The sequence below is a fragment of the Macrotis lagotis genome, chromosome 2 (assembly GCF_037893015.1).
Source record: "Macrotis lagotis isolate mMagLag1 chromosome 2, bilby.v1.9.chrom.fasta, whole genome shotgun sequence".
NCBI classification, from domain to species: Eukaryota; Metazoa; Chordata; class Mammalia; order Peramelemorphia; family Peramelidae; genus Macrotis; species Macrotis lagotis.
The window spans coordinates 116,578,159-116,604,328 of NC_133659.1; the positions used below are offsets into that span (position 1 = coordinate 116,578,159).

At 36.2% G+C, this 26,170-nt stretch overlaps 2 protein-coding genes across 6 annotated transcripts in view; one reads left to right on the forward strand and one right to left on the reverse strand.

The window, feature by feature from the left end:
- SMYD2 (SET and MYND domain containing 2) overlaps positions 1–12,037 on the forward strand; it is an 82,239-nt gene extending 70,202 nt beyond the window's left edge. The window contains exons 9-12 of one of the 2 annotated variants that reach the window (XR_012475723.1): positions 1,111–1,229; positions 2,872–3,048; positions 4,012–4,154; positions 5,546–5,634. Coding sequence is in view for 1 of the 2 variants with exons in the window: in XM_074222661.1 (XP_074078762.1) it covers positions 1,111–1,229; positions 2,872–3,048; positions 5,546–5,654; positions 7,773–7,853 (486 nt within the window). In the remaining variant the exon portion in view is untranslated. Of the gene's footprint in view, positions 1–1,110; positions 1,230–2,871; positions 3,049–4,011; positions 4,155–5,545; positions 5,655–7,772 lie in introns of those variants that run through there. The other variant, XM_074222661.1, reaches the window with a different exon arrangement.
- Positions 12,038–12,370: 333 nt separating this feature from the next.
- PTPN14 (protein tyrosine phosphatase non-receptor type 14) overlaps positions 12,371–26,170 on the reverse strand; it is a 251,889-nt gene continuing 238,089 nt past the window's right edge. For all 4 annotated transcript variants that reach the window (XM_074222657.1, XM_074222659.1, XM_074222656.1 and 1 more), the window contains one exon: positions 12,371–24,834. In XM_074222657.1, coding sequence (XP_074078758.1) covers positions 24,706–24,834 — 129 coding nt within the window. In that variant the 3' untranslated portion in view covers positions 12,371–24,705. The remainder of the gene's footprint in view (positions 24,835–26,170) is intronic.

Sequence of the window (26,170 nt, forward strand, 5' to 3'; positions counted from 1 at the left end):
TACCTTTGGAAATGGAAGAGGAGGGGAGCAAAACCACAAATGAAGAATTCCAGCAACTTCACAAACCAGTTTAGAGAAGTTTTTAGGACACGAGACCAGAAAGATTGAGTTTAACCATAGCATCACCCACATCAAACCTGATGTTGACTAATGCCAACCCTACCCTGTTTTTTTTCCCCCATGTGGCCACAAATGCATACTGAGCATCCTGCCCTAGGCAAACATTCCCATGAAATCCAGTTTTTCAAAAAGATATTGTAAAAAAGTATTAAGTTTCTTTCAGGTCTGCTACATAATTTCTGTTCACCTCAGATTAATTCAGAACCATTGAAACACAGAGTATTTGACCTAGAAAGTACCTTTCTATAGTTAGATTTCTATAAATTTATAAAATTAAGAAATTTTATAAATGTTTTATTAATGCCTTTTTATCTCTTGTATTACCCAGTACTGCTCAGTTCCCTGCAACAATTTCCTCTACCATAACAAAGATAATGAAATTTGGCAAAATCAACACATGGGCCACATCTGAAGGTGTATACCTCATTCTATTCTAGAGAACCTACCTCCCCTCTTTGCCAAGTTACATTTGGTCTTATTGCATTAGAGTTATGATATCTTCCATATTGTTATCTTTTCTGTTATTGTGTTCATTGTGTACTTGTTCTCCTGATTTTCTTTATGTTATTATGGATCAGTTCACACAAGTATTCCCAAGTTTCTTTGAATTTCCATATTAGTCATTTCTTTAGCTGTAGTAACATTCTATTGCATTCATATCACACAATTTGTTCATCCCTTCTTCCAAACAAAAGGAATCCATTTTAAAAAAAACTTTCAAGATCAACCCTTATTTTACAGATAAGAAAACTGAGGTCCAAGGAAATAAAAGGATTTAACCAAGGTAACATGCACAGCTGGGAATCAAATTTAGACCTTCAACTTCTCATCAAACATCCTTCCACTGATCCCTGTACTCCCTTTTTCCATTAATGTCTGTGGTTGTCTAATAACTTGCAAGTCCTGATACAAAGTTGTGAATTCTTCATTTTTGAAAGGTTTTTCTCCCAATATAGTTTCCTTTATAGCATTCATAAATATTTCTTTCAGGATAAAGCCAAGGTGGAAATCCGAAAACTAAGTGAGCCCCCAAAGGCTGAAAGCATCCGAGACATGGTAAAATACGCCCGGAACGTCATTGAGGAATTTAGGAGGGCCAAGCATTATAAAAATATCCTTGTCTCACTCTTGCTACAAAAAACATGGGGGGGGGGCATGGTGTCTGAATTTTGAACAAAGAGATCCTCCTTAATAGGTAGCTTTTACATTTTGTCAATTGTGGAGAGCACTTTCCCCCATTTCTTATTTGACCAATTTTAACTTCAAAATAGATTAATTTGCTTCCTTGCAAAGTGTCTGAAGAAATTCTTTGACATTTGCCTTAGTTCCTTGAAGCTACCATTATAGACTCCCTACAGTATCAAGTATCATATGAAAGTGAATGATTATTATTTCTTTTAAGTAAATAACAAATTCACTATATGTTAAAACTATAATTGTGCAGTTTTGAGCTATCCACATGAATTAAGTAATTAATTAGATACAACCACTATGTACAAAGCAATCTGTAAATAAAGGGGTGAGCAATGGGAAAAGTCAGGACTGGGCCCAAGGGATTCGGGTGGTCAAATGTGTGTCTGTCCAGATGTGTCCCTGGCTGCTTTTTATAGACAGCTCTAAGTATTCAAGTGCTTCAGGTGGAAAACAAAATAGAAGGGAGGGAGGGAGTTTTCTATGGTATTTGCATTACCTTCACCGTTGTTTTCCACAGTTGCATTTAAGTGAGCCAGTTTTTCCTGTGGCTGCTATTCAGAACTTGAAAACTTGCCCAAGAGTCTCTTAAAATTTCCTCATTTACCAAAACCCTGCCCAAAATGTTTTCTCAGCTAGAAGCCTTGAACAATAATATAATTTTCATATAATAGCATGGGGTTGCTTTGTGGAAAAGGGGTTTAATTTATTTTATATAATTCCAAAAGACAGAACCAAAATCAGTGTAGAAATACAGGGAAGACAAATTTACTTCAATATAAAGCAAAATTTCATGACAGTTAGATTTATTTTAAAATGGAATGGACTATCTTTTGAGGCTGGATCACCATTACTGCAATTATTCAAAGGGAGGCTAAATGATCACCTCGCAGATGTCTTTTGGAGAAGATTCTTTCATTGAGGTGGAGGTTAGAGTGTGATACATTGAAAATAGCCCTGAAAAGGTCATTAAGACTTTTTTTTTAATGCACAAGAGAATACAGAAGAAAAGGCCAAAAGAAAACACAGATGAGGACACAGTTTTAACATATAGTGAATGTATTAGTTGCTTAAAAGGAAAAACAAAATAGATCTAATATTTATTCACTTTCATGTGCAATTTTTTTTCCTGTTCTACTTTGTAAGTGGAAATGCTTCTTTTATTTGATGTTTCAGTTAAGAATAAGAATTTTTTTTTAATTTTGAAAAGAAGTAGAAAAAAAATGCTGAACATAAGTCCCAGGAGTTCATTTTCAATTTTGACTTCACTTCCATTTGATGAAATTTCTTTAGATTTTATTGAAATTTGGGACATTCAGTTTTTTTTTAAGTAAAATAATAAATTTTATTAGAATTATTTTGTTTTCAAGAGATGTTTAAGAGCAATGTAAACTATTGTCTTTCTGGCCATGTATGAATGTGAAATTTGGATTCTGTAAGAAGGCAGAGCATATGGTCTTCAAGCATTTTACTAGGGTTTGTATGATCCTGGGTAGTCTTGTCTGTGCCCCACAATTTTGTGTAGCCAACTGTATCACTCGTTTTTCTTGACTCCGATGCAACCCCTAGCGAGCTACTAGAGATTTGTGAGCTCAGCCAGGAGAAGATGGGCTCCTTGTTTGAAGACAGCAATGTGTATATGCTGCACATGATGTACCAGGCCATGGGGGTCTGTTTATACATGCAGGATTGGGAAGGTGCCTTGCGCTATGGACAGAAAATCATTAAACCCTACAGGTGACTTGGAGAGGAGGGGGTTGATTTGGTTGGGTGGAAATGCTCTGAAATGAAATTTTTAGTTTTGCATATTTGTGGTAATCCAAATCCAAGGTGACTGATTTTTCTTCCTAGAATGTGCCTATCCTTTGGTCCTCTGCACATCTTAGGATAGGTCTGTTGATTCTTTCAGAGTTATTCTGTCTCTTTAGGGCTTTGCTTTCATGGACAGCCAGTCTTCCCATAAGAAAGTAGTCATCCCTAAAGCAATTGGGTGTTGGGGAAAGTGCCCCACTCCCATCACCCCCATCAGTGCTCCCTGCTTAGGTAGAGATCAAGCCACCCTTCCAATGAGGCTTAATAGTCTTGTTTCTTTGGGTAAGCCCATAGCCATGGAGCTACAGATATAGTATTCTTCACCTCTCCCATTTCCCCAAAGCTAGACAAAGTGGGAATAGGGGTAGAATCAGGCTAAAGATTTCAGATCATTTTTAGAGAGGTATAATGGGTAAGTTCTCATGCCTAAGACCACCCCAACTCCAATACTTACTTGTGTGTGAGACCTTAGGCAAGTCCTGTGACCTAGCTAAACCACCTTTGTTTTCAATTATTAGTTAAACCATTGTTTTCAATTATTAGATGAGTTGATCCTCAGGGCAGGAGGTAACCACCCTATAGTATCTTACCTCACTAGGCTCTCTTGAGGAAAGACAGAGTTAGGGATCAGACCCATGATTTCATTGATATAAAGAACTCCAAGTGAGAACACTTACTCTACCAGTGAGGTACTCGCCCAAGGTCATACAGCCAGTGTATATCAGGGTCTCCTTGGCTTTAAGGCTGGCTCTCTATTCACTGGGAAGTGTCTGCCTCTCCTCAAGAGGAAAGCCCATTGTAAATCATAAAGAGGTACAGAATTAGACTTTCCTGAATATTTTCTTGCCACTAAAACTCTTTTGTACCTTTTTGGACATTATTTGTCAGTTATCCTGAAAAGTGACTTCTCCTGTGGTCATTCCCGAAGGACCCTCTTACAGAGAGCAGTTACTCCTCCATCCCTGTTCTCCACCTTTGCCAAGGACAGAGTAGAAGGAGTTGGACTTTAATCTTCTGGATGCCGTCCTAAGGTTAGACACACAGACAAGTTTCCTGACCGAATGGTTAGACTCTAGGATGGATGGTTGAGGAGATAAATACATTTCTGAAAGCAGGAAAGGGTTTCACTAGTTTGGAACAGAAAGTTAATCACATAGAAGATGTATGAGTTCAAATTCTCTGGGACCCTTCAAGCCCAAAGATTGAGAGACAAATTTGGCTTTAGACTGAAGGTGCCGTCCTTAGGTAGCACTGCTTCGACCAGCCAGCAGAGGGAGCAAAGGGAAAGTAAGCGCCTGAAAACCGCCCAGAGAATTGAGTTTGTCCTTTAAATTCTAGATAAATTCCTCACCCCCACCCCCAAGCACACTGGAGTGGGTGCGGCCAGGAATGTGCAAACTCGGAGCTTCCTCCAAACCTCCCCACACTTTGCTCAGAAATCCCCAGCCACAATTCTTGTTGGAAGACCCAGCTTTCAGCTGGTTCACAGTTAGTTCCCATGCCACCCGGTGTCCCCTTGACTTTAGTCGGAGGGGCAGAGCATTGAACTGAAAAAAAAAAAAACTTGCCAATAGAGACCTCGCTCACATCATACCCCCCACCCCCACCCCACATGCTTCTACCTATCCAAAGAGCAAGGTAGAAACTAACCCTTTGCTTGGTGCTGCTAGTATAGGGAGAAATGGGTAGAACTGCCCCACTAGTTCAAACATTGCATAATAAATTCCACTGATGATTTACTACAGTATATATGAAATATATACATTTGGTTTCTCTACTCTGCTCTGGGGAGGGAAGAGGACAGGTAAGGAATGGGAAGTGTGGTCTTAGACTTCGTGGAGCTTCTGCAGCAATGCTTCTTTCATTTTGGCAATACCTGGAAGAACTAAGTTCCGGAGAACTGTTAGCCTAGATTTACTGTGATAATACAAAAACAGCATCCATGCACCCACCATCAGTAGATCATTTTCATAGCCTCGAATATTAACTCAGTATTCATATTAATATATGAATTTCCAGAACAGTTAAGGGGGCATTGTTTTAAAAAGTTTGCCATAAGATTTTTCTAGAGAGCTTCTCCCAGTTTTTTTCAATTATTTTCTATACAACCCTTGATATATAATCATATTGCATGAACAATTGAGCACTTGTGGGTTGGGTTGTGCTGATCCATTCAGATTTCCCCAACTGGATGCCCTGTTGGCTATTGGCAACCATTTCTGAGATTGCTGCCTGGGACTGGAAGTCTGTGACCACAGAATGGAAGAAAGACATTTGTTTCTTATAGACTTCAACTCACTACAGACACAGTGAACTAAAGGCACATGTTCAAGCTTCTTATTTCTCCAGGTTGGAAACATGAATGCCAAAGTAAAAGGTCTGATAATTAGATGGTTTGTCTCCCTTCTTTGTTGTCTTTTAGCAAACATTATCCACTGTATTCCCTAAATGTGGCCTCAATGTGGCTCAAGCTAGGAAGACTATATATGGGATTGGAACACAAAACTTCAGGTGTGAAAGCCCTGAAAAAGGTAATTTTACTTTTTCCCAATTGGGATCATCTTCTAGCTAAACATGATTCATTCACCTGTAAAAGTAAAATGTTGATATTACTGCTTGTCCTGCAGGACAACGTGAGGCTGTAGTACTTGCAGACCTTGGGTTTTTTTTTTAAATCTGTTGTTTTTTTCTTGGAGTGCTTCATTAATATAACTGATCAAAAAGCACTATTATTTATCTGTGATACATGTTTTTGACTAGTCCTCATTCTCCTTTTCTGGCACATCATTCATCCTACTTTACCCTGGAGACAATAGGAAGGCACTGAAGATTTCTATGTAATAAAAGCTTCATGTTCAGATCTCTGTTTGGGAAAAATTAATTTGGCTATTTGGGAAGGTTAGGCTGGAAAAGGAATGTTTGAAACAGGAAGTTTTTGAAGTATTCTGGGTGATAGGTGATTAAGTCATGCCCAAATTAGAGTGGTTTGTTAAGTCATGTGAAGAGAAAGATTTGGATGTGAAAGATATGCAGGTAGAACTCTGTAGAATGATTCTCCTGTTGGTATATACAGCTCTAATTTTTTCCTGAACTCCTGTTCAACAATACCAACTATTTATAGGATACCTCTGCCCAGTATGTCCATAGGCATCTCAAATCTGACATCCAGATTAAACATTTTACCTTCTCTCCTACTTTCCTCTTCCAAATTTTCTTACTTCTATTTCTATTGAATAGTGAGATCTTATTCCAGAAACTAATGTCTTTGGTTTGTCAAACAATATATTACCATAGTCATTTACTACTGTTTCTTTTGTACCTATTCTAAACCACTGTTCTACTTATTCTATTTCTAAACCAGTACCAGGCTATTTTGCTGATTGCTGCCTTATGGTATAGTTTTAGATCTGGTGCAGCTAGACTACTTTCATTTACATTTTTTTCTTATTCTTGACCTTTTGTTGCTGTAGATGAATTTTGTTACTATTTTTCCTAACTCTGTCAAGTAGTTATTTGGTAGTTTGATTAGTATGGCGCTGAATAAGTAATTTAATTTGGGTAAAATTGTCATTTTTTTTTTATATTAGTTTGGCCTAACCATGAACAATTGACATTTTTCCAGATGTTTAGATCTGACTTTATTTGTGTGGAAAAAATGTTTTGCAATTGTGTTCATTATAGTTTCTGGGTTTCTCTTGGGAGGTAGATTCTCAAGTATTTTATGTTGTCTGAAGTTATTTAACAAGGAATTTCTCTATCTCTTGCCCCTAGACTTCATATATATATATATATATATATATATATATATATATATATAGAGAGAGAGAGAGAGAGAGAGAGAGAGAGAGAAATATATATAGAAATGCTGGTGATTTATGTGCTACTTTGCTAAAGTTGTTAATTATTCCAAGTAGTTTTTAGATGATTTTCTACCATTCTCTAAGTTCATATCATCTCAGAAGAGTGAAAGCTTTGCTTCTTCACTGCCAATTCTAATTCCTTCAATTTCTTTTTCCTTCTCTTCTTGCTAAAGCTAACATTTCTAATACTATAGTGAATAGCAATGTTGATAATGGGCATCTTAATTTCATTTCTGATCTTATTGGGAATGTTCATTATGTAAAATATTTGTTGATGATTTTAGATTGATACATATTGCTTTTATTTTTTTAAAACATGTTTTGATTTTTATAATTATATTTCAGTAAAATTAGTTTCCTTTGAAATTTAATTTAATTTTTTAAAACCATTCTGAACTGACCATAAGCTTTGCCAAGCTGCTAAAAGAGATTCAACTATACAAAGAACAGCTCCAAAGGCTTGCTTTAGAGATAATTTTAATTGTTTCCTAAAAAAATTTGTATGTGACTTTGAAGAAGTTACTTTCTGGGCTTCAGTGATCTCATGGATAAATGAGAAAGTGAATCTGGATGGCCTCTTAAGATCCCCTTGTTAGTCATGGACCTGAATCATTTGATTATTTTTCTTGCTTTCACTAAAAATAAAGAATCTCATTTTTCAACCTGGGTCACAGGGTAAGCAGGAAGAAAGCTCCCCCTACCATCTTTTCATTTGGGGGGTCACAAGGGACCTCCAGGAATACTGGAAGGAAAATGGTCAGTTTTCTCATTTACCATTTTCTCCTTTAGGCTATTGCTATTATGGAAGTAGCTCATGGCAAAGATCATCCCTACATTTCCGAGATCAAAAAGGAAATTGAAGACCACTGAACCTATGCAACCCCTACAGCTTTTATTTCAATTCTTTGTGGAAACCATAGAGAATTGAGTGCATGAGGGTCCTTTGGAAGCATGACCCTCCAGCATTTCTCTAATAGAGCTGGAATGAGAAACATTCAATGCACTTAAAACCTTACCTACCAATTGCTCACTCAGAGGTTTGTTTTAAACTTCTTAATCCTTCATATGAAATTAATTTTTGAATGTTTTTTCTAAGAGATAATGTCAGGGTTTCATAAAATATACTTTTGACATCAAGTTGAAAGAGAGAAAAAAAATCCATTTTTTTCTTTCCTCTTTGCCTGTCTTATTGTTCAGAATAAATCTGAGTGCTATAAAGTAATAAAGAGATAATGAAAGCTCTTATGGTCTGTTTTTTATTTATTTCCAGGGAAACTTGTAAGGTTGGTTTGTAGGATTATGGGGGAGGGAGGATCCTAAGAGAGATTTGTAATGCATTTATAAGACTGTCCACTACCTTCTTAGGTTATCTAAAGGATAGCCTAAATTATAGAATTTAGACTTTGGAAGAGATCCTGGAAATTATTCCAGGCCAATTCTTCTACTTAACAAATGGGTAGGGGCAGCTAGGTGGTGTAGTGGATAGAGCACAGGCCCTAGAGTCAGGAAGACCTGAGTTCAAATCAGGTCTCAGACACTTAATAATTACCTAGCTGTGTGGCCTTGGGCAAGCCACTTAAGCCCATTTGCCTTGCAAAAATCTAAAAAAAAAGGATAAACTGAAGCCAAACTGGGGAAGTGATTTGTCCAAATGATTGGACCTTGTGTTCTGAATTCTTGTTTTCTCTCTGATGACCAGGAGCAGGGTTGATGTCTGAAGGAACAAGAAAGAAGAGTGTAGCAAACACAAATTGTGGGGGGGTAGAGGGAGAAGTGGGGAAGAGAGAAAATAATGGGAGAAGAAAGGTTCCTATGGCAAGGAATAATGAAAGTTCTACTGCTTCTAAAATGGTGGATGATACTTGATTGCCATCAAAGTCTCAAGTTCAAATTTAGCCTCTGACACTAGCTATTTGACATTGGGCAAATCATTTGACCAGTTTGCCTCAGTTTCCTGAACTGTAAAATGGGAATTATAATAGCAGCTCTATAACAGAGGATCAAATATTTGCATAGTGTCTAGCCCATAGTTGGCACCAAAGAAATAGTTATTCTCTTCCCTTCCCACTGTTCACAGCTAGAAGCAGATACTTAAATAATATCTCAAAAAGTGAATTTTTTTACAAAAAGCTTCAAAGATGCTTTGGGAAACTCTTTTCATCTCCTAGCTTAAGGACTTGCTGCTCTTTCCTATATCTTCCCCAAAAAACTTATGGACCTCTCAACTTTGTGTATCATGATAATGATACCAGTGATATCAACAGTAATGATAATAGTTAGCAGGGGACCATCTTTTTTAATTTTTATTTTTAATATAAACATTTTATTTGTTTTCCAATTATATACAGTAGTAGTTCCTACCTATCATTTTTTGTAACGTTTTGAATTTTATAATTTTTCCCTCATCCTCCCTTCCCTCTCCCCCTCCACAGAATGCAATCTGATAATCTTTACATTGTTTCTATGCTATACATTGATCAAAATTGAATGTATTGAGGGAAAAATCATATCCTTGAAGAAAAAATGAAATACAAGATGATAGCAAAATTATGTAGTACATTAGTACATAAGACAGCTTTTTTCAAATTATTTTTTCTTTTTAAAGATTTTTTAAATTTATTTTTGAGTTTTACAATTTTCCCCCTAATCTTACTTCCCTCCCCCCACCCCCAGAAGGCAATTTGCCAATCTTTACATTGTTTCCATGGTATACACTGATCCAAATTGAATGTGATGAGAGAGAAATAATATTCAAACATAAAGTATAAGAGATAGCAAGGTTAGACAATAAGAAATCAGGTTGTTTTTTTTCCCCTAAATTAAAGGTAATAGTCCTTGGTCTTTGTTCAAACTCCACAGTTCTTTCTCTGGATACAGATGGTATTCTCCATTGCAGAGAACCCCAAATTGTCCCTGATTGTTGCACGGATGGAATGAGTGAGTCCCATCAAGGTTAATCATCACTCCCATGTTGCTGTTAAGGTGTACAATGTTTTTCTGGTTCTGCTCATCTCACTCAGCAACAGTTTATGCAAATCCCTCCAGGCTTCCCTGAATTCCCATCCCTCCTAATGGAACAATAGTATTAGCATTCCATGATACACATATACCACAGCTTGTTAAGCTATTTCCCAACTGAAGGACATTTACTTGATTTCCAGTTCTTTGCCACCACAAACAGGGCTGCTATGAATATTTTTGTACAAGTGATGTTTTTACCCTTTTTCATCATCTCTTCAGGGTATAGACCCAGTAGTGGTATTGCTGGATCAAAGGGTATGCACATTTTTGTTGCCCTTTGGGTGTAGTTCTAGACTGCTCTTCAGAAAGGTTGGATGAGTTCACAGCTCCACCAGCAATGTATTAGTGTCCCAGATTTCCCACAACCCTTCCAACAATGATCATTGCCCTTTTTGGTCATATTGGCCAGTCTGAGAGGTGTGAGATGGCACCTCAGAAAAGCTTTAATTTGCATTTCTCTAATAAGTAATAATTTAGAGCAGTTTTTCATGTGACTGTGGATCACCTTGATCTCCTTATCTGTAAATTACCTTTTGCATATCCTTTGACCATTTGTTAATTGGGGAATGGCCTTTTTTAAAAAAAAATTTGACTCGGTTCTCTGTATACTTTAGAATGAGTCCTTTGTCAGAAATACTAGTTGTAAAGATTGTTTCCCAGTTGACTACATTTCTTTTGATCTTGGTTGCAGTGGTTTTATAAGACAACTTTTAAAAAAAAATTGAAGGTAATAGTCTTTGGTCTTTGTTCAAATTCTACAGTTCCTTCTTTGCATATAGATGGTGTTCTCCATCAAAGATACCCTAAAATTGTCCCTGATTATTGCCTTGATGAAATGAGCAAGTCCATTAAGGTTGATCATCACCCCCATGTTGCTATTACGGTGTACAATGTTCTGGTTCTGCTCATCTTGCTCGGCATCTTTCCATGCAGGGACCCGTCTTTTGCCTCTTCTCACATAGGAGGTGCTTGATAAATATTGACTTATTGACCGTCTTATAGTGTCCTGACACTTTACAAATATTATCTCATTTGATCCTCACAGTTCAATAAACTGAGGCAAACAGAAAGGGCATACCCCAAGACAGGCTGCCCACAAAGCCAAAATACATTTACTGTTGGAGCTGCCTATAATACCATTGGAAGCCATCCTACTTATTCAGCATTCCTTCTTGAGCAGTCCTACATCTCTCTGATGATATCTTTTATAACACAAACCATAGAGAGAAGCAGACTCCAGAGTCAGAGGACCTGAGTTTGAATCTTGCCTCTGGAAATTACTATTGGTGTGATCTTGGACAGGTCATTCCTGGGACTCAGTTTCTTCTTCAGTAAAACAAGGTGATACATTCCTTCCAACTCTAAATCTATATATGATTGTCTTATACAGCTGACCACCAAACACACCCTCTCTCACCGTTTATTTAAACAGAGATTCCAATAGAAACATGGAGAGAAAAATCAGTGTTTCTTTTCCAATTTTTATTAATGAGGAGAAAAAGCACTGATCTCTACCCCATACTTCCAGTGAAGCTTCAGATCAATTTGGCTTATTGCATAGCAAAAGCCTAAACATCAGTAACACAAGGAATAGTGTTTGTTAGCAACGACTGCTGTGGGGGAGTATAACATGGAATGGTATTTGGTTCAGAAGGATGGAATTTTTAATTTAGGAAAGTTTCTTGAAGTCCACTCAAGAATCTTACTCATCAGTTAATAATCAAAACTTGTGACTTAAAATTACCTTTAATCTTCACAATCTATTTGTACTAGTTGGGGGCAGCTATCAAGGTTTTCCCCATAGTCTAAGAATATGACAGTCTTAAGAAATAGACATTTTTCCTGATCATTTTCTGATTCCATTTTACTGTCAAGAGGCATAAATCAGGAAATGGCTGGATTTTTTGAACTAGTGTTTTTAGAGAAGCCCCTTAAGCCAAAAGGACAAAGAAAGATAAAAAACAAGCATATTTGGGTCTATTTCCTCTTTTAATTTATACCTCTAATAGCTCTCTCTCTCTCTCTCTCTCTCTCTCTCTCTCTATATATATATATATATATATATAATATATATATATATGTATATATGTATATATTTAAAAATGTAAGAAAAGAACTATGTTTGAATTAAAGTATATCTTAACAGTTTTTGGAAACTGCTTGGACTACTCATTCCCTGTGTGTTTCTCTAACCTATCCCAGTGTTTTATAATATGGATCATTTGTTAAAATAAATTTTTTTATCTTTTGTTTTACATGTTACCAGAAATTCTCCCAGTATATCTCTCCTCCCCCTTCCAGAAAATCATTCTATATTAAGGGAAAAAAATAAATGAAGGAAAAACTCTATCAAGACTAATAAACATACGAAAAAAAAAAGTCTGAAAAACTTATGTAATGTACCACACTATGAACCTCTTACCCCTGCAAAGGATTGGGAGGGAAGGGGTAGTCTTCTCATCTCCTCTTTGGAACCATGTTTGCTCTTTGTAATTTTATAACATTCACTTTTGATTGTCTTATGCTTGTTCTTTCCATTAACATTGTTGTAGATGTTGTTTATATTTTTTCCAGCTCTTTGAATTATGTATCCATCATTTGAATCATTTCTTACAGCCCAAAAGTATACCATTTTATTCATGTACTACTTTGTGTTTAGCCAGCCCCCAAGTAGATAAGCATCTACTTTGTTCCAATTCTGTGCTATCACAAAAATGTTGCTTTGAATATTTAGTAGTTATGTGCACTTTATTTTTATCAATAACCTCCTTGGAATATAACCCTAATAGCTGAATCTCCGTCAAAGGGTGGCATTGATATTTTTAAGAAGTGCACACTGGTCTAATGGTTCTTTCAGTCAGTTAATAAACAGGTCAGCTAGGTGGCACAGCAGGTAGAGTGCTGGGTCTGAAGTCAGGAAGACTCATCTTCCTGAATTCAAATCTAGCCTGAGACACTAGCTGTGTGACCTTGGGTAATTACTTAACCCTCTTTACCTCAGTTTCCTCATCTGAAGCTGGAGAACCACTGCCTTAAAAGAACTCAAATTGGTTTATGAAAAGTCAGACACAAGTGAACAACGACAGTCAATAAACATTCATTAACTGTCTATTACATACCAATCCTTGTCTTTAAAAGGATACAATGAAAGGCAAAAGATACCTCCTGTTCTAGAGGATTTCACTTTGTTCTGGGGAACAATATGTTCTCCAAATTCATCAAAGTATTGTCTTCCCATGTCTTAATATTCCTGGTTTGGAAAGTACATGTATAGGAAAGTCACCAAAAGTGGCAATCGTCTTCCCTTTGCCTTCTTGAGGTCTTCCCAAGGACAAAATTAGTCAACTTCACTGTGAGCAATTAAGTCAGAGCAAAATATGGATGAAAACCAACAAAAACAACAAAGCAGAAAATCCCTGCAATTGTTTCTTTAAAACAATATGTATTAGGGTAGCTAGGTGGCACAGAGAATAGAATGGTGGCCCTGGATTGAGGAAGACCCAAGTTCAAGTTCAGCCTCAAATGTTTACTAGCTTTATTATCCTGAGCAAGTCATTCAATTCTAACTTATATGTATGTATGTTCATGGAAATCGATGCCCTCTAGCAGTCTTGGGAATGAAAAAGAGAAGAAAAATGATAAATACCAAGCAAATTCTTTGAAAAAGGGTTTATTACATATGAATATTGATAGACATCTTTTCAAAAAAAAGTATAAAGAGTCTCACATTTGAAAAAGCATGTACGAAACTATTTACAACAAGGCAGTGAGCACCATAAAACATTATTCTAGGTTACTAATGCTAATAGAAATTTATAAAAACAGAAAGAAAGGAAACAGTGCAAAAAATACTGTCAAAAGTAGTCAGTTTTATACACAGGATAAAACTGGCAAGCTTAAGCTTATTTACTGATGAATACCACAATAGCATGCATAGTTTTTGTTTCATTTAAAGGCTTTCAATATTATAAACTTGATATGACATCCATACCAAATTTATAATGACTTCTATACATATGCTGACATTCCCTGACTTAAATATATATATATATATACAGGTAGCTAGCCAGCCTCTCAACAAGCTGCATAAGTGCAGGAGTGAGGGGCATGCATCTCAATGCCAAGAAAAAAGAAACATTTCCAATATAAATCATAATAATTACTGATTTTTGTAATCTTTGTGATCTTCAAGGTGCCTTCACATATATCCTCTCATGTCATCCTTATACCAACTGTAGAAGGTAGGCAGAGCATCTGTTAACTCCATTTTATGGATGGGGAAATAGGTGCAATGGGCCTATGTGGCCAAGATAACATCCAGTAAATGGCAGAGTCAGAATTTGAAATCAAATTTTCTAACTCCAGCTCCCCTTTCCACTGTATTGCTTCAGAATATTTTTGTTTTTGGGTTCCAGCTCCAACACTGGAAGCAAATAATTTTAACTTTCTGAGTCTCAGTTTCCCTTTGGGGATGATAATTATAACACACTGCATCTCCTAAGGTTTTTAAGAAAAGCACTATGTAAACCCCAAAGGACTACCTTCCCATAGCTATCATATTCCTTTCTTGCCAGATGTGCAGTGGCTGCTGCTAAGGGGAGAGACCAAGGGTGGATGGCCAGAAAGTAGTCATTGCTGACAGTGGGAGGAACAGAAGACATGAGTAAAAACTATGTATTCAACATTCCAAATTCCACTGTCTCCAATAGAAAGTGTTATATTTCACAGGCCTCTTAAATGTTGACGGTAACAGTCCTATTTTTCACTTATATCATGGGTCAAATAAGGTGCTGTGGTCTAGCTGGTAAGCAAAATGTGCTTTGAGTTCTAAGTAACCCACTTACAAATGAGCTTTAAGAATTGTTTGTCAGCTAAGGACTACCTGTACATGATATCAAGACGAAATACTATTAAATCACCATTTGCCTTGAGCTATTCTATTTGTTACAGTGTTTGATATAAACATAGACCAATGGAAACATTTGAATATTAAAGTAAAAACAGGACAATAAAATCCAGTGACATAAAGCTAACTTAGCAAGTTATCTGGTATAATACAAATTACATATAGTTACAGAGTTAATTAATAGTCATCTGCATGTGTAAACTTCTCTTCTTTTTAAAGTATTCAACCATCTAATAATTCTTGCTATTCAAGAAGCAAGGGCATCCTCTCCAGTGAGGACTCCCCGATAACGCAAATATGAGGGTTATTTAGGTATGCAAGACTACAGAGAACACCATGTAAATAAAAAGGTAAAATGTAGGTTATGGGGTGCGGCTTTCCTTGTCTAGATGGGGAAAATATTTTGATGCGTTCTATCAGTAGGTATCTAAAAAGCTTTTGAAGATGTCTATGACTTAAGTCACTTGGGTAAGACCGATAGCAGTGGGAGGTAAGAGACAGAGACAAAGACAGAGAGCAACCCTAAGAATACTGATATAACTTTGTTGCTCCTGGAGACTATTACTAACTCATAGTGCTTCCACCTTTGACAGATGGCACATCAAGGATGTATCGAGTGCCAAGGAAACAAACAAAATCAAACATTCTATTTTCTTTTTCCTTCCAACTTTTTATCAGAACTTATCAGGGATAACTTTTTCTGTTTCACTACATGAGGAAGGGAAAAGGAACAACAGAGCAACTGGTAAATTCTGATTAGAAAACCAACCTTTTGACCACCTTCTTCAAACCATTGTGAGATGGCCAATTTCAACCTGGTTAAGGTTCTATGGTCTTGGGTGACTTACAACTCATTCAGCTTCATGGTTGAGGGAAATAAAAGCAATCTGTGCAAAAAGTGAAAGCAAATAGGCCTCAACATGATGAAGATTAGAGATTGGTTTTCAAAGGTTCTGTTTCCAATTATAAATGTCACAATGCTGGCTATAACCACATGATCCCATAGGAAATCAACCTTTGACTAATTACTACAAAATATTTCCTAAATAGCAGCACCAAACCCTTAGGAGCAACTGGAGCTCCAAGTTTGTCAGTTGGTGAGCAGAACTTGAGTAGTCAGTTACTGGTCTCCATCAAAAGAGAAACAAAAGTGTAACTTCATTTTCCTAAGCTATATTAAGTCCTATCGGTTATCTAGATATTTTTACCACTGCTGTGAGGTGATGGCAGTTGTAAAAAAAGCAAGACTTCATTTGGGAGAACATATAAAACTGAGTTTCCAACTGAAACTAGTTTAACTAGACTATTAAAAATAAAATACTTTGATTTAGTTAATCAATGGGAAGGAACAAATTAGAGATTTTAGATGACTATTTTTCTAATAAAGTGTACCATTTTGAAATTATTGGGTCAAAAAGGCAAGCTCCTATGAAAAATAGCTACAACATGTTCAGTTTATACAATTAATAGATAATTATCATTGAACCCAATGAAATTATTATTTTTTTGATGATGGTGGTGGTAGTGGTGGTTATGGTAACAAAAATATAGCAGTTCTACCCATCTCTCTCCCCAGCCCCAGCCCATCTAAGACAGTCTCTCCATTTGGTCACTATATTCAGTCAATCATTGATTAGGTTTTACTTTCTCTAGTACAAAAATGTTTTTTATTTAAAGGGGATGACAGTGGTTTACAATTTAATGACCCTAAGAAATAGAACAGTCTATCCTGTGAAATCTAATCATTAGTAATATAAAGCCCACTATGCAATTAGACTTAATCCTCAGCAAACTGGGCAAATAAGATCAAATTTCTACAACACAAAACAAAGAAAAGAGTGATTCTTGATATACTGATCCATGTAGAAAGACAAACAATAATTTAAACTTAAAAATCCACTATCAAATCTAGCAATCTACCTCATTCAAATCTCTACTTTATATATATATATATATATATATATATATATATATATATATATATTGAGTAAAAATATAATGATATTTTTATGTATGTGAATATATATTTATATAAATATTAATAAAAATGAAAACAGATGCCCATATAAATGTATAGTCCCTGCCCACAGATTACTTGTCTTTTCACTGGGAATTGTGCAATTGGCTAAGGAATGAACATTCCAGTGACAACAAAAATATGTGAAAGCAATTAATACTTTGGAAACTATCTTTAGAATGGGGTTTCAAATTGCTCCTCCATCTTCTTCTAAGTCTCCACTACCTTAAACTAAATGCAAAAATCATCACACTGGGAAATTTACAAGACAATTTAGAAAGTGTGACTTTGGTAAACTGAAGACAGGATTAGCTATGGCTTTTTATTAGGGCATAGTCAAAGGCACTTGCATTCAGAGCAGAAACAAAGACAGTTACAAATCAGTCCTGGCCTTGAAGTGATATGGCAAAGCAATCTTGAATTTATTTTTCAGGTAATTGGGCTAACTGAAACTATATGGGATGGATGTTTATTTGTCCCTCTCCAAACAATAACCAAAAACCCTAGCCTAAGGATATAAAAGCAAAAAGAACTATGCTTAATGCTCATTGCCAAGGTCTAAGAAATTTCTCTCACATGAAGAAGAAAAACTATTAACTGGGAAAAGACATTTTGTTTTGAATGCTAACTCCAGATTTGCTAAACACTTGCCTTCAGTAAGAGGAAGACTAGTTAAAAATCCTGCATTAGATACTTGCTAGCAGTATGACCCTGAGTTAGTCACTTAACCTCTATATCAGTACCTATGACAACCATCTCAAGTACTTTGCAAGTTGTTAACCCATTATATCAATGCAGTTGTTTTTATAAAAATCAGGGCCTTTTTTTTACTTATTCTTTTTTTAAAATTATTATTTATTTAAGTAAATGGGGTTAAGAGTGGCCTAAGGTCACCCGCTAGGCAATTATTATTGTCTGAATCCAGGGTAGGTGTTCCATCTACTGCGCCACCTAGCTGCTCCTTTTTTAATTATTCAGAAAATGTCACCTTCTTCCATTTTGACTCTTTTTTTCCCCTCCAGTCACATTACTATTTCTTTCTGTGGGAATATTTCTAGGCCTTTTGTTAACAAGGAGTGGGGCAGAGTTCAACAATATTTTGATATCTTTTAAAATGATACAAGTGAAATGTCAACTTGAAGGGGGGAAAACATCTTGGAAGGACTAACCACTTTCACTCATCCAGATAAAGTATTCTCAGTCTTAAGCTTATAATCTATATTAAGAAATTTAATGGGATTCAGAAGATAACTAAATTTTCTCTCCTTTGCTATCAATGGTTTTCATGCTAATTCAGAAAAAATCTGAAAAGTGAAGGTGACTTGTGCTTCATAAAATCCATTAAAAATACAGCAAGACACACTAGTCAAGACCTCACAGAGCTCTCAGGAGGGTCCTATAATGCTTGATATCTCATAAAAGACATTTAAGTTGATACTTTACAATGCATATATTGCCCTTCTGACCTATACCACTCCAGGGAAGCATTCATTGGCACTGAAAAATGACACCAAGATGGGGCTTTAAAACAACATTCTCCAAACAGTGAACTACTCCTCTTTCTCCAACATCCAACAGGAACCTCCCTAACACAGACTGGTCCTAGCATGCCGTGAAAATGATTTTTTGTTTCTCCTAAAAGAGAATGTAAGTTGTTACACCTGCTTTTCCTAGCAACCATATCAAAGAACCAGATCAAAAGGCAAATTCTGCTTTTCTGCTGGGGGACCTTCAGGATCCTCCCATTTGCTTAGGTTCGTTGGTCAGGTTGCATTTCAAGAAAGGGAGGTTGTTAGGAGCATCAACAGGCCTGCCCATTGAGGTACAAGAACTTGCTTGAATAATCATAATTACTGCAAGATCTTATATATAACAAAACATGTTCTGAGAGTTGACTTTATGAAACAGTAATCGCATTATAATAAAAAAAATAGACCATCCATCTATTGTGTTTGTTGTAGCAAGTACTGAATTATAACTACAATTCATTGACAACAACTACTACTAGTACTTACTTGGGGAAATGATAGTTCATTGGAACACCAGAGGCTAGTGAGCAAAGGCTGAATTTTTAAACTACTGAAGATTGAGTAGATAGATACTTAGGAGCTACAAGGTGTATTTGAGCAAGTCACTTTAATACCTCTAATCTCAGGGTCTTACATTTTTTTAAGTCTAGGCCTGTAATTTAAATAGCATAGGATAGTCCCAGTAAGGAAACCTCCCCTACTGATGAATATGAACTGTCCTACAACTTTTGGTCAAAATATGTTTTCAGGTGCTGTTGATTGTATACCTTGCTTAGCATTGTATTTCAGAGGACAGACCTGAACTCAGGTTTTGTGGACTCCTAGATGAATCCTATCTAGTATTCCATGATACCTCTCACCCTGTAATTAATAACCACTTCCCTGAATTGGTTTGAATTGAGCCTTGGTTTTCTTATCTGTAAAACAGGGATAATAATCCTTATATTGCTTACCTCACAAGGCCATTAAAAAAGGGAAGTATGAATAAAATGATGATGATTATGATGATAATCACATGCTCATCTAAAGGAAAAACCAGAATCAAGAAAACAATGAGAAATAGTACATTTTAGAAAGGCCTAAAGTAATGATCTAAGAAAAGTTTAAGAGGCAGTGGGGTGGGGCAACTAGGTAGCACAGTGGATAGAGCACCAGCCTGGCAGTCAGGAGGACCAGAGTTCATATTCAGTCTCAGACACATAATAATTACCTAGCTGAATGACCTTGGGCAAGTCACTTTAACCCCACTGCCTTGTTAAACAAAACTAAAGAGAGAGAGAGAGAGAGAGAGAGAGAGAGAGAGAGGAGACAGACAGTGGGGCATACCTGGATGGTCAGACCTGGAGTTAGGAAGACCTGGTCCAGGTTCTGTCTCTGCTATATACTAAGTTCACTGTCCTTGGGTAAGACTGTAAGATCCTAAATAATGGATGAGTTGCAGATTACACTAGTGAGGAGGGAGTTGCTACAGTTTCACAAAATTAAATCAATGGCCTGTTCTCTTCCCCTTAATTCCTCCTTTCCCCAAAAAGATATGGTCCAGATTTTTAAAAAAGTAATCACTGAACTTAACTGAGCTTTTATTTCTATGAAGCCCAAGAAACAGAAGAAGCCACAGTAAAAGTTAAGTGAATATTGGGCAATCTTTCAATGAAGTATTAAGAACCCAAAACACTACAACAGAGACAACTGCTACTGGGTAAGTGGACAGCTAGTCAGTAAGATAGAAGAGGAAACTGGAGTACACTAATAGAAAATTAATTAGAGATGGAAGTGATTTTGGAGGTTGGCAATACTCATTCCTCCATTTTACAGAGGAAAAAAATCGAAGGACTCTGGTATTTCAAGTTTGGACAAAAAGACATCTTCTCCTTCAAGAAGGCTTGGTAAATTAAAAAAAGTGAAGTTCAATTCAATTCTCAATCCTTCCTACTACTATCTATTAAATTATGCTGAAAGGGCAATACTGAACAGAGTCCATGTAGAGGTATTTTAGTTTTTGTTGCTTCTACCTGACCTTCTCTGAATCTGGACCAATCCTCTAACCTTCACCCACAACTATTAAATTGGCACAATGTTGATCACTGTTCCAGAAAGCACCACAGATCTGGATTCCAAACAATTTTATGTGTACAATCATATGTTTTCTCTCCTCATTAACTTGGATAAAAATGCAAGAAACCAAGTGATCCTCAGTCTACAAATTCATACCTTTGAAATTAACTTAATTCCAATAGGAATTAAGTCTTGTCATGAGGTATAAGAGTGTAATAATTGCCCCTTAACGTGATAGGATAGGCATGATAAAGTGGCTTTAAATGGCTTGAAAGAGAATAAAAGTGATCATGATTGATATTTAATAAGCTATAAAAACTGAGAGGAGATGGGACATCTGGACTCAAACTGTTAGAACTAGAACAGAGCTTGGGTTTCTAGTCTAAGCAAAGTTTATTCATTTATTCCTTAAGAACTTTCTGCACAGCCAACTATGAAATGGTACACCATGGGATTGTAAATGAATGAAATTCATTCAAGTGACTGTGTTGCAATTTGTATATACAAGAATGTAAACTCCCTGAGGACAACTATTTCATTCTTTGCCTTTATGGCCCCAGATTACTGTGTCTAAATTACTGTCACACAGTAGGAACTTCATAACTACATGTTAAATGAACAAACTATTCTTCTTTGATGGCTCCCTTTATCTGAAAACCTCTCCTCTGGTTGTTCCTTGGGAAAGTTTTAGCCATTTCACATGCTCGGCAACTACCATTTATTAAGTGCCAAACACCATTTCAAAAACTTATAAATTGCAGGAAAAAATGATTTTAAAACAGTTTATTTCCAAGAAATAAGTCACACGATCTGAATGAAAAGGGATGTGACATAAAGACAATCACCTAGCTCTATTTAAAGACCATGTGCTGATAAGAACACTGGGCTAGAAGACAATCTTGAAAAATTAAGGTTATTTTAGGATATAAGACAATTACTTCAAACTTTGGGCAATAATTAAGGTGCAATTTCTTAAAGTTATAGGTCTACAGATATAGGACTGATGGGCATATAGAGTAGAAAGTGACTTTTCCAGTCTCTCCTTATGTGCAGGAAATCTGCTTTCAGTAACTTAATCAACTCAATAGTAAATTTGGCCTACAAACTCAACAGTGGCAGCTGTAAGATAGTAATGTTTACTTTTTCCTCTAGATTCTCCTGACATCCTTATGCAACACCAGGCCTCTATACAGAAGAAGAGAAAAAAATACAAAGGCCAAAAATGGTATGATTACAAATGAAAGCAAAATACTGGGAAAAAGGAAAAAAGGCCTTGGGAGAGTCTAAGCTTACTATTAATTATCTCACTTCCTCTTTATTTCCTCAGGAAGCCTGCTATCTCCTAAGGATGTATATGAGATAGTTGACAACTAACATTTTCCCTTCCACTCAGGGCTTATACATTGTACATATAAATCTATATAACTGCTTAGCTTAAATTTTCCTTTTTTCAATGTGGGGATCATGGATCATGTTGTTTCATTTAAATCTGTCAGAACAAGTAAGACTTTGCAGAAGAAATAAACATTTCCGTCAGAAAGCTCTGAATCCCACTACCTCCCACACCACCTCCCACCCTCCATTTAATTCTCTCCCTTTCAAATCCAAACTATAGCAATGGAACCCGACAGCTCGAGGTTCAAACTTGATACATCATCAGGAAATTATTCCAAAAGCTCTAACTAGATAACTAATTTAATACACTTTGCTTCAAGGTTTATTCCTTGGCCTGTTTCCCAGATATAAAGCATCTCTGGGCAATTATTATGCAGATGCCACAAAGAGGACTTTAAACGGTTGCCACTAATTTAACAAGAGATGTGTTGGCATTTGCTGGAGAACTGAAAAGAAAAGCAAAATGTGCTCAAGGACTAAAGGCATTTTAAAAAATATATACAAAATCTATAGAATAGGTTTTAAAAATTCCTTTGGGCTTATTTGATATTTGATGTAAACACCACCCACAAAGTTTGTGATTATCCTCTCTTTCCCTCCTCTATTTGGTGCACGGAAGAAAATTAACAGACCTCACTCAAAGTGGCTCCCATAAGCTAATTTAAGTGAAGCTCATGGCAATGGAGTTAATTTGGGGGGGGGAAGCACCCATTTGAAACCACATGTAAACAAGTTCTGGTGTCCTTCAGATTAGGAACCAAACTTAAATTTTAAAAACATTTTATCATCATACACCGAAGCAATGTAAAAAAAAAACAACAAAAACTCAATTTAAAAAGATCATCTAGTTCTAAAGCCTTGTCCACTGCAAAAATCTATGTGTGCTCTTTCTATACTACATTGAATAGTTATGGCTTTGATTTTGGGACACATATGCTAAGATTCCTAGAATCTGGCAAAGCTTATTTGAAGCTACACTCCTCAGTAACTCATGTCCTTTTGGGGGAGGAGGAAGAGATTTATAATCCCACATTTTCTTATTTACAAATCAATCAACTGAAATGAAAAAAAAATGAGTAAAGTTGCCACATGTGGTCAGATGCAAAATGTTACACAGACAAGAGCAGAAATTCCTATTCTGATCTGATTTCAAAGGGTCTACTTATAGCTCCTACCATACAACAACGAATTTGTAAAGATGATCATACTTCTGACTGTTCTGGGAGCATTCCTTCTGTTTACCTTCAGACCAGGTAAGACTATACAGTAAGGAACAGTGAGTGAACATAATAAAAAAGAATATCAATACCAACACAGTACCAATACCAATTAAGGACTCAAAGATTTGGGGTGGGGAGGTAAAGGCATTGTAATAGGGCTCTCTCCTAAAAGAATTGGAACTTCAGAGATAAGTCTAGTCAAGTCCTGAGTTAAATCCATGTCAGAAGTAAACAAGATGAAACAGAATATACTAATGCAAGAAAGTTCCAAAGGTAGTGATGGTACAACTGATAAGAAGGAATGCCATACAGATCTCAAAATAGGGATGGTGATGGAACTAGGTTGTCCTGGATGTGAATTAAAGAAAAAATTTCACTAGAACAATTAATGGATATGATCTCCAAGAAAGGAACAAGAATTGGAACTGCACTAACTCTTAAGTTACTGATAGTCCTGGCTTTTGTCCTTACAGGTCATTGAAAGATAGATATGGCTAACACATAAATACAATGGTCAAGCATTTGGGGGGAGGGGATTCCTGCCAAGGGTATATGAATGACAAAGAGCTCCTGTAAATCAAATCACCCAACTGTTTCCTTTGCAACATTTCCAATAACTTATTGATGGTCTGATGGACTGACTGCACCTATCACCTAGTCCACTGGGCACTTATCCACCACATTTAAATAACGAAAAATGTCAAGTACCTTCCCACTCTGCTCCCTTCCCACTTTGGTCCATCAGCTGATATCAATCAGGCAGCTAGCCTGACTGAACAGATGGGGTTGGCAGAGTGCCCCAAAGGCCACTGGGCTCATCAAATGAACCCACCAAAGGAAGCAACTACAAGAAACATAGTCATGAGGAAGGAAGCACAGAATACTAATCTCAGAATTATGGGTGGCTGGGACAAGTGCACCACATCTAGATTAGGAGTTCGTCATGCTCAAACCAAGAGGAAGGAATTTTTTTCTGGTTTTCCAACCCTAATTTAGCTTCAGAAACTAAGAGGGTAATGGAAAGAGGATTAGACAGGAAAGAACAGAGTAGCCAGTAAATGTAAGAAGCAAAAATATTCAATGAAATCACACTCTCTACTCTCAGGAAGACTTCTCCTTGCTTTTTTATGAAAAAATCATTCCTTTGCCTTCTTCATATTTGAACAATTGTAAATGATGATTGAATTACAAACTTTGTTTGAAAACTACAAATTAGAAGATGTGCTTCCTACCTTAAATATCAATCCCTAAGGTGACCAAGCAGTCTTTCCCACAAAGAAGTCACAATGCAGATCAGTCAAAAATGTGGTTCAACATAGAATCATTATAAATGGTATAAGATATTACAGAAATTCACAAAAGTTATTCCAAAGGGAAAAAATAAATTATCTCAGATAAAATAATCCATGATGATCTCTCATGTTCCTCTCATGGGGAACCCTTGAGTTCCTAACTTTGGCAAGATTAGGGTGTGATCGCTGCCAGCCATCTGCACCATACCAGATGTTGTCTGGAGACCTTTTCCATCCATAAGGTTCCATAAGATATGTTCCCAGAAGGAATCGGATCTTATGAGAAATTAAATGAGTCTGGAGTTTTGAAGAAACTGGATAAGGACCTGGTAGACAAACTTGTATTGAGCAATGGTCTGGATCATGAACATTCTCTGTTCTCTCAAGTGTCTCAACATCATAGGTACATCCACCTTCTGTAAAGGAAAGGGGGGAAAAAACAGAATTAAGTCTTAAAAGAGTAATATACAAGAGTACTCTCTTCTGTATAAGATTTACTAAAGAACAGTCATATTTCTAGAAAACAAGATGATAATATTGGTTAATAATTGTTGCTATGGGTGTAAATCATGGCAGATGTACTGAGCCTGAAGTCAGGAGGACCTGTTCTAATCCAGCCCAGACTGTGTGACCCTATTTGCCACATTTCCTCAACTGTAAATTGAGGACAATAATAACACCTACCTGATACAGTTGTGAAGATCACAGGAAATCATATTTGTAAAGGATTTAGCACAGTGCCTGCATATAGTAGAAGCTATACAAATCCTTATTCTTTTCCCTTTCAAAATTCAGCCAATGAGTCCTATGTCATGACAGTATAGGTTAAAAAAAGTAAGTCAATTCATGTCCTGAAGCTGACTAAGTTGGCAGAATGGATAAAGAGCTAAACTTGAAGAAGGGAACAACTGAGTTCAAAACCTACCTTGGACAATTCCTTGATGTGTGACCCTGAGGAAATCACTTAAACTTTCTAAGCCTCAGTTTCCTCATCTGTAAATGAGGAGGTTGGATTCAAATCTATATTACCATTATCCAACAGTGTAATTTTAGGCTAAACTTCTAAGAGCACAGATTTTCTCATGTGAAATAGCACATAGCTAAATCATGAGAATGTTGTGAAAATCAAATGAGAAAATATGCTTTGGAAGTATAAAGTTATAGTAGTATGAATACAGTATCTTTGAGACTACATATAATTTTGGGGCTAATCTTTTATAGACAAGGCATTTATAATGTCTTTGAATAGTTAAAACAGTTCATTGATGTTAACAGGAAACAATGCCTGAATTTCCAGGTTTTGGTACAAACATTTTTTATGAGACGTCATTCAATATAAATTTCAAACTATATTGTCATAAAGTAATTATACAAAATATAATACAAACATCTGGTGTATAATGAAGTGGTTTGTGGGGCTGGAAGCAAGGTCAGGGAATGCTTCTTATCAGAGAGTAATGGCCATTTCCATTCATTCAAAAACCTTCTTCTGGAGAAAATGGAAATCTCAAGTTAATGAAACAGAGTCTTAAGCTTTAGTGCATTACAATCTATGACATAAAGTGACATATAAAAGGCAATGACAATCTGGAAGCTTTAAATAATGGAATAAAAGAATCCCAATAGTTTACTTTTGATCACTTAACAGTATTTAAAGCACAAGAAATAATAAAATTTTCCCTGATAAAAATACCAAACAACAACACCTACAACAAAATTCATACTATTTCTCTCTTACACACATATATTAAT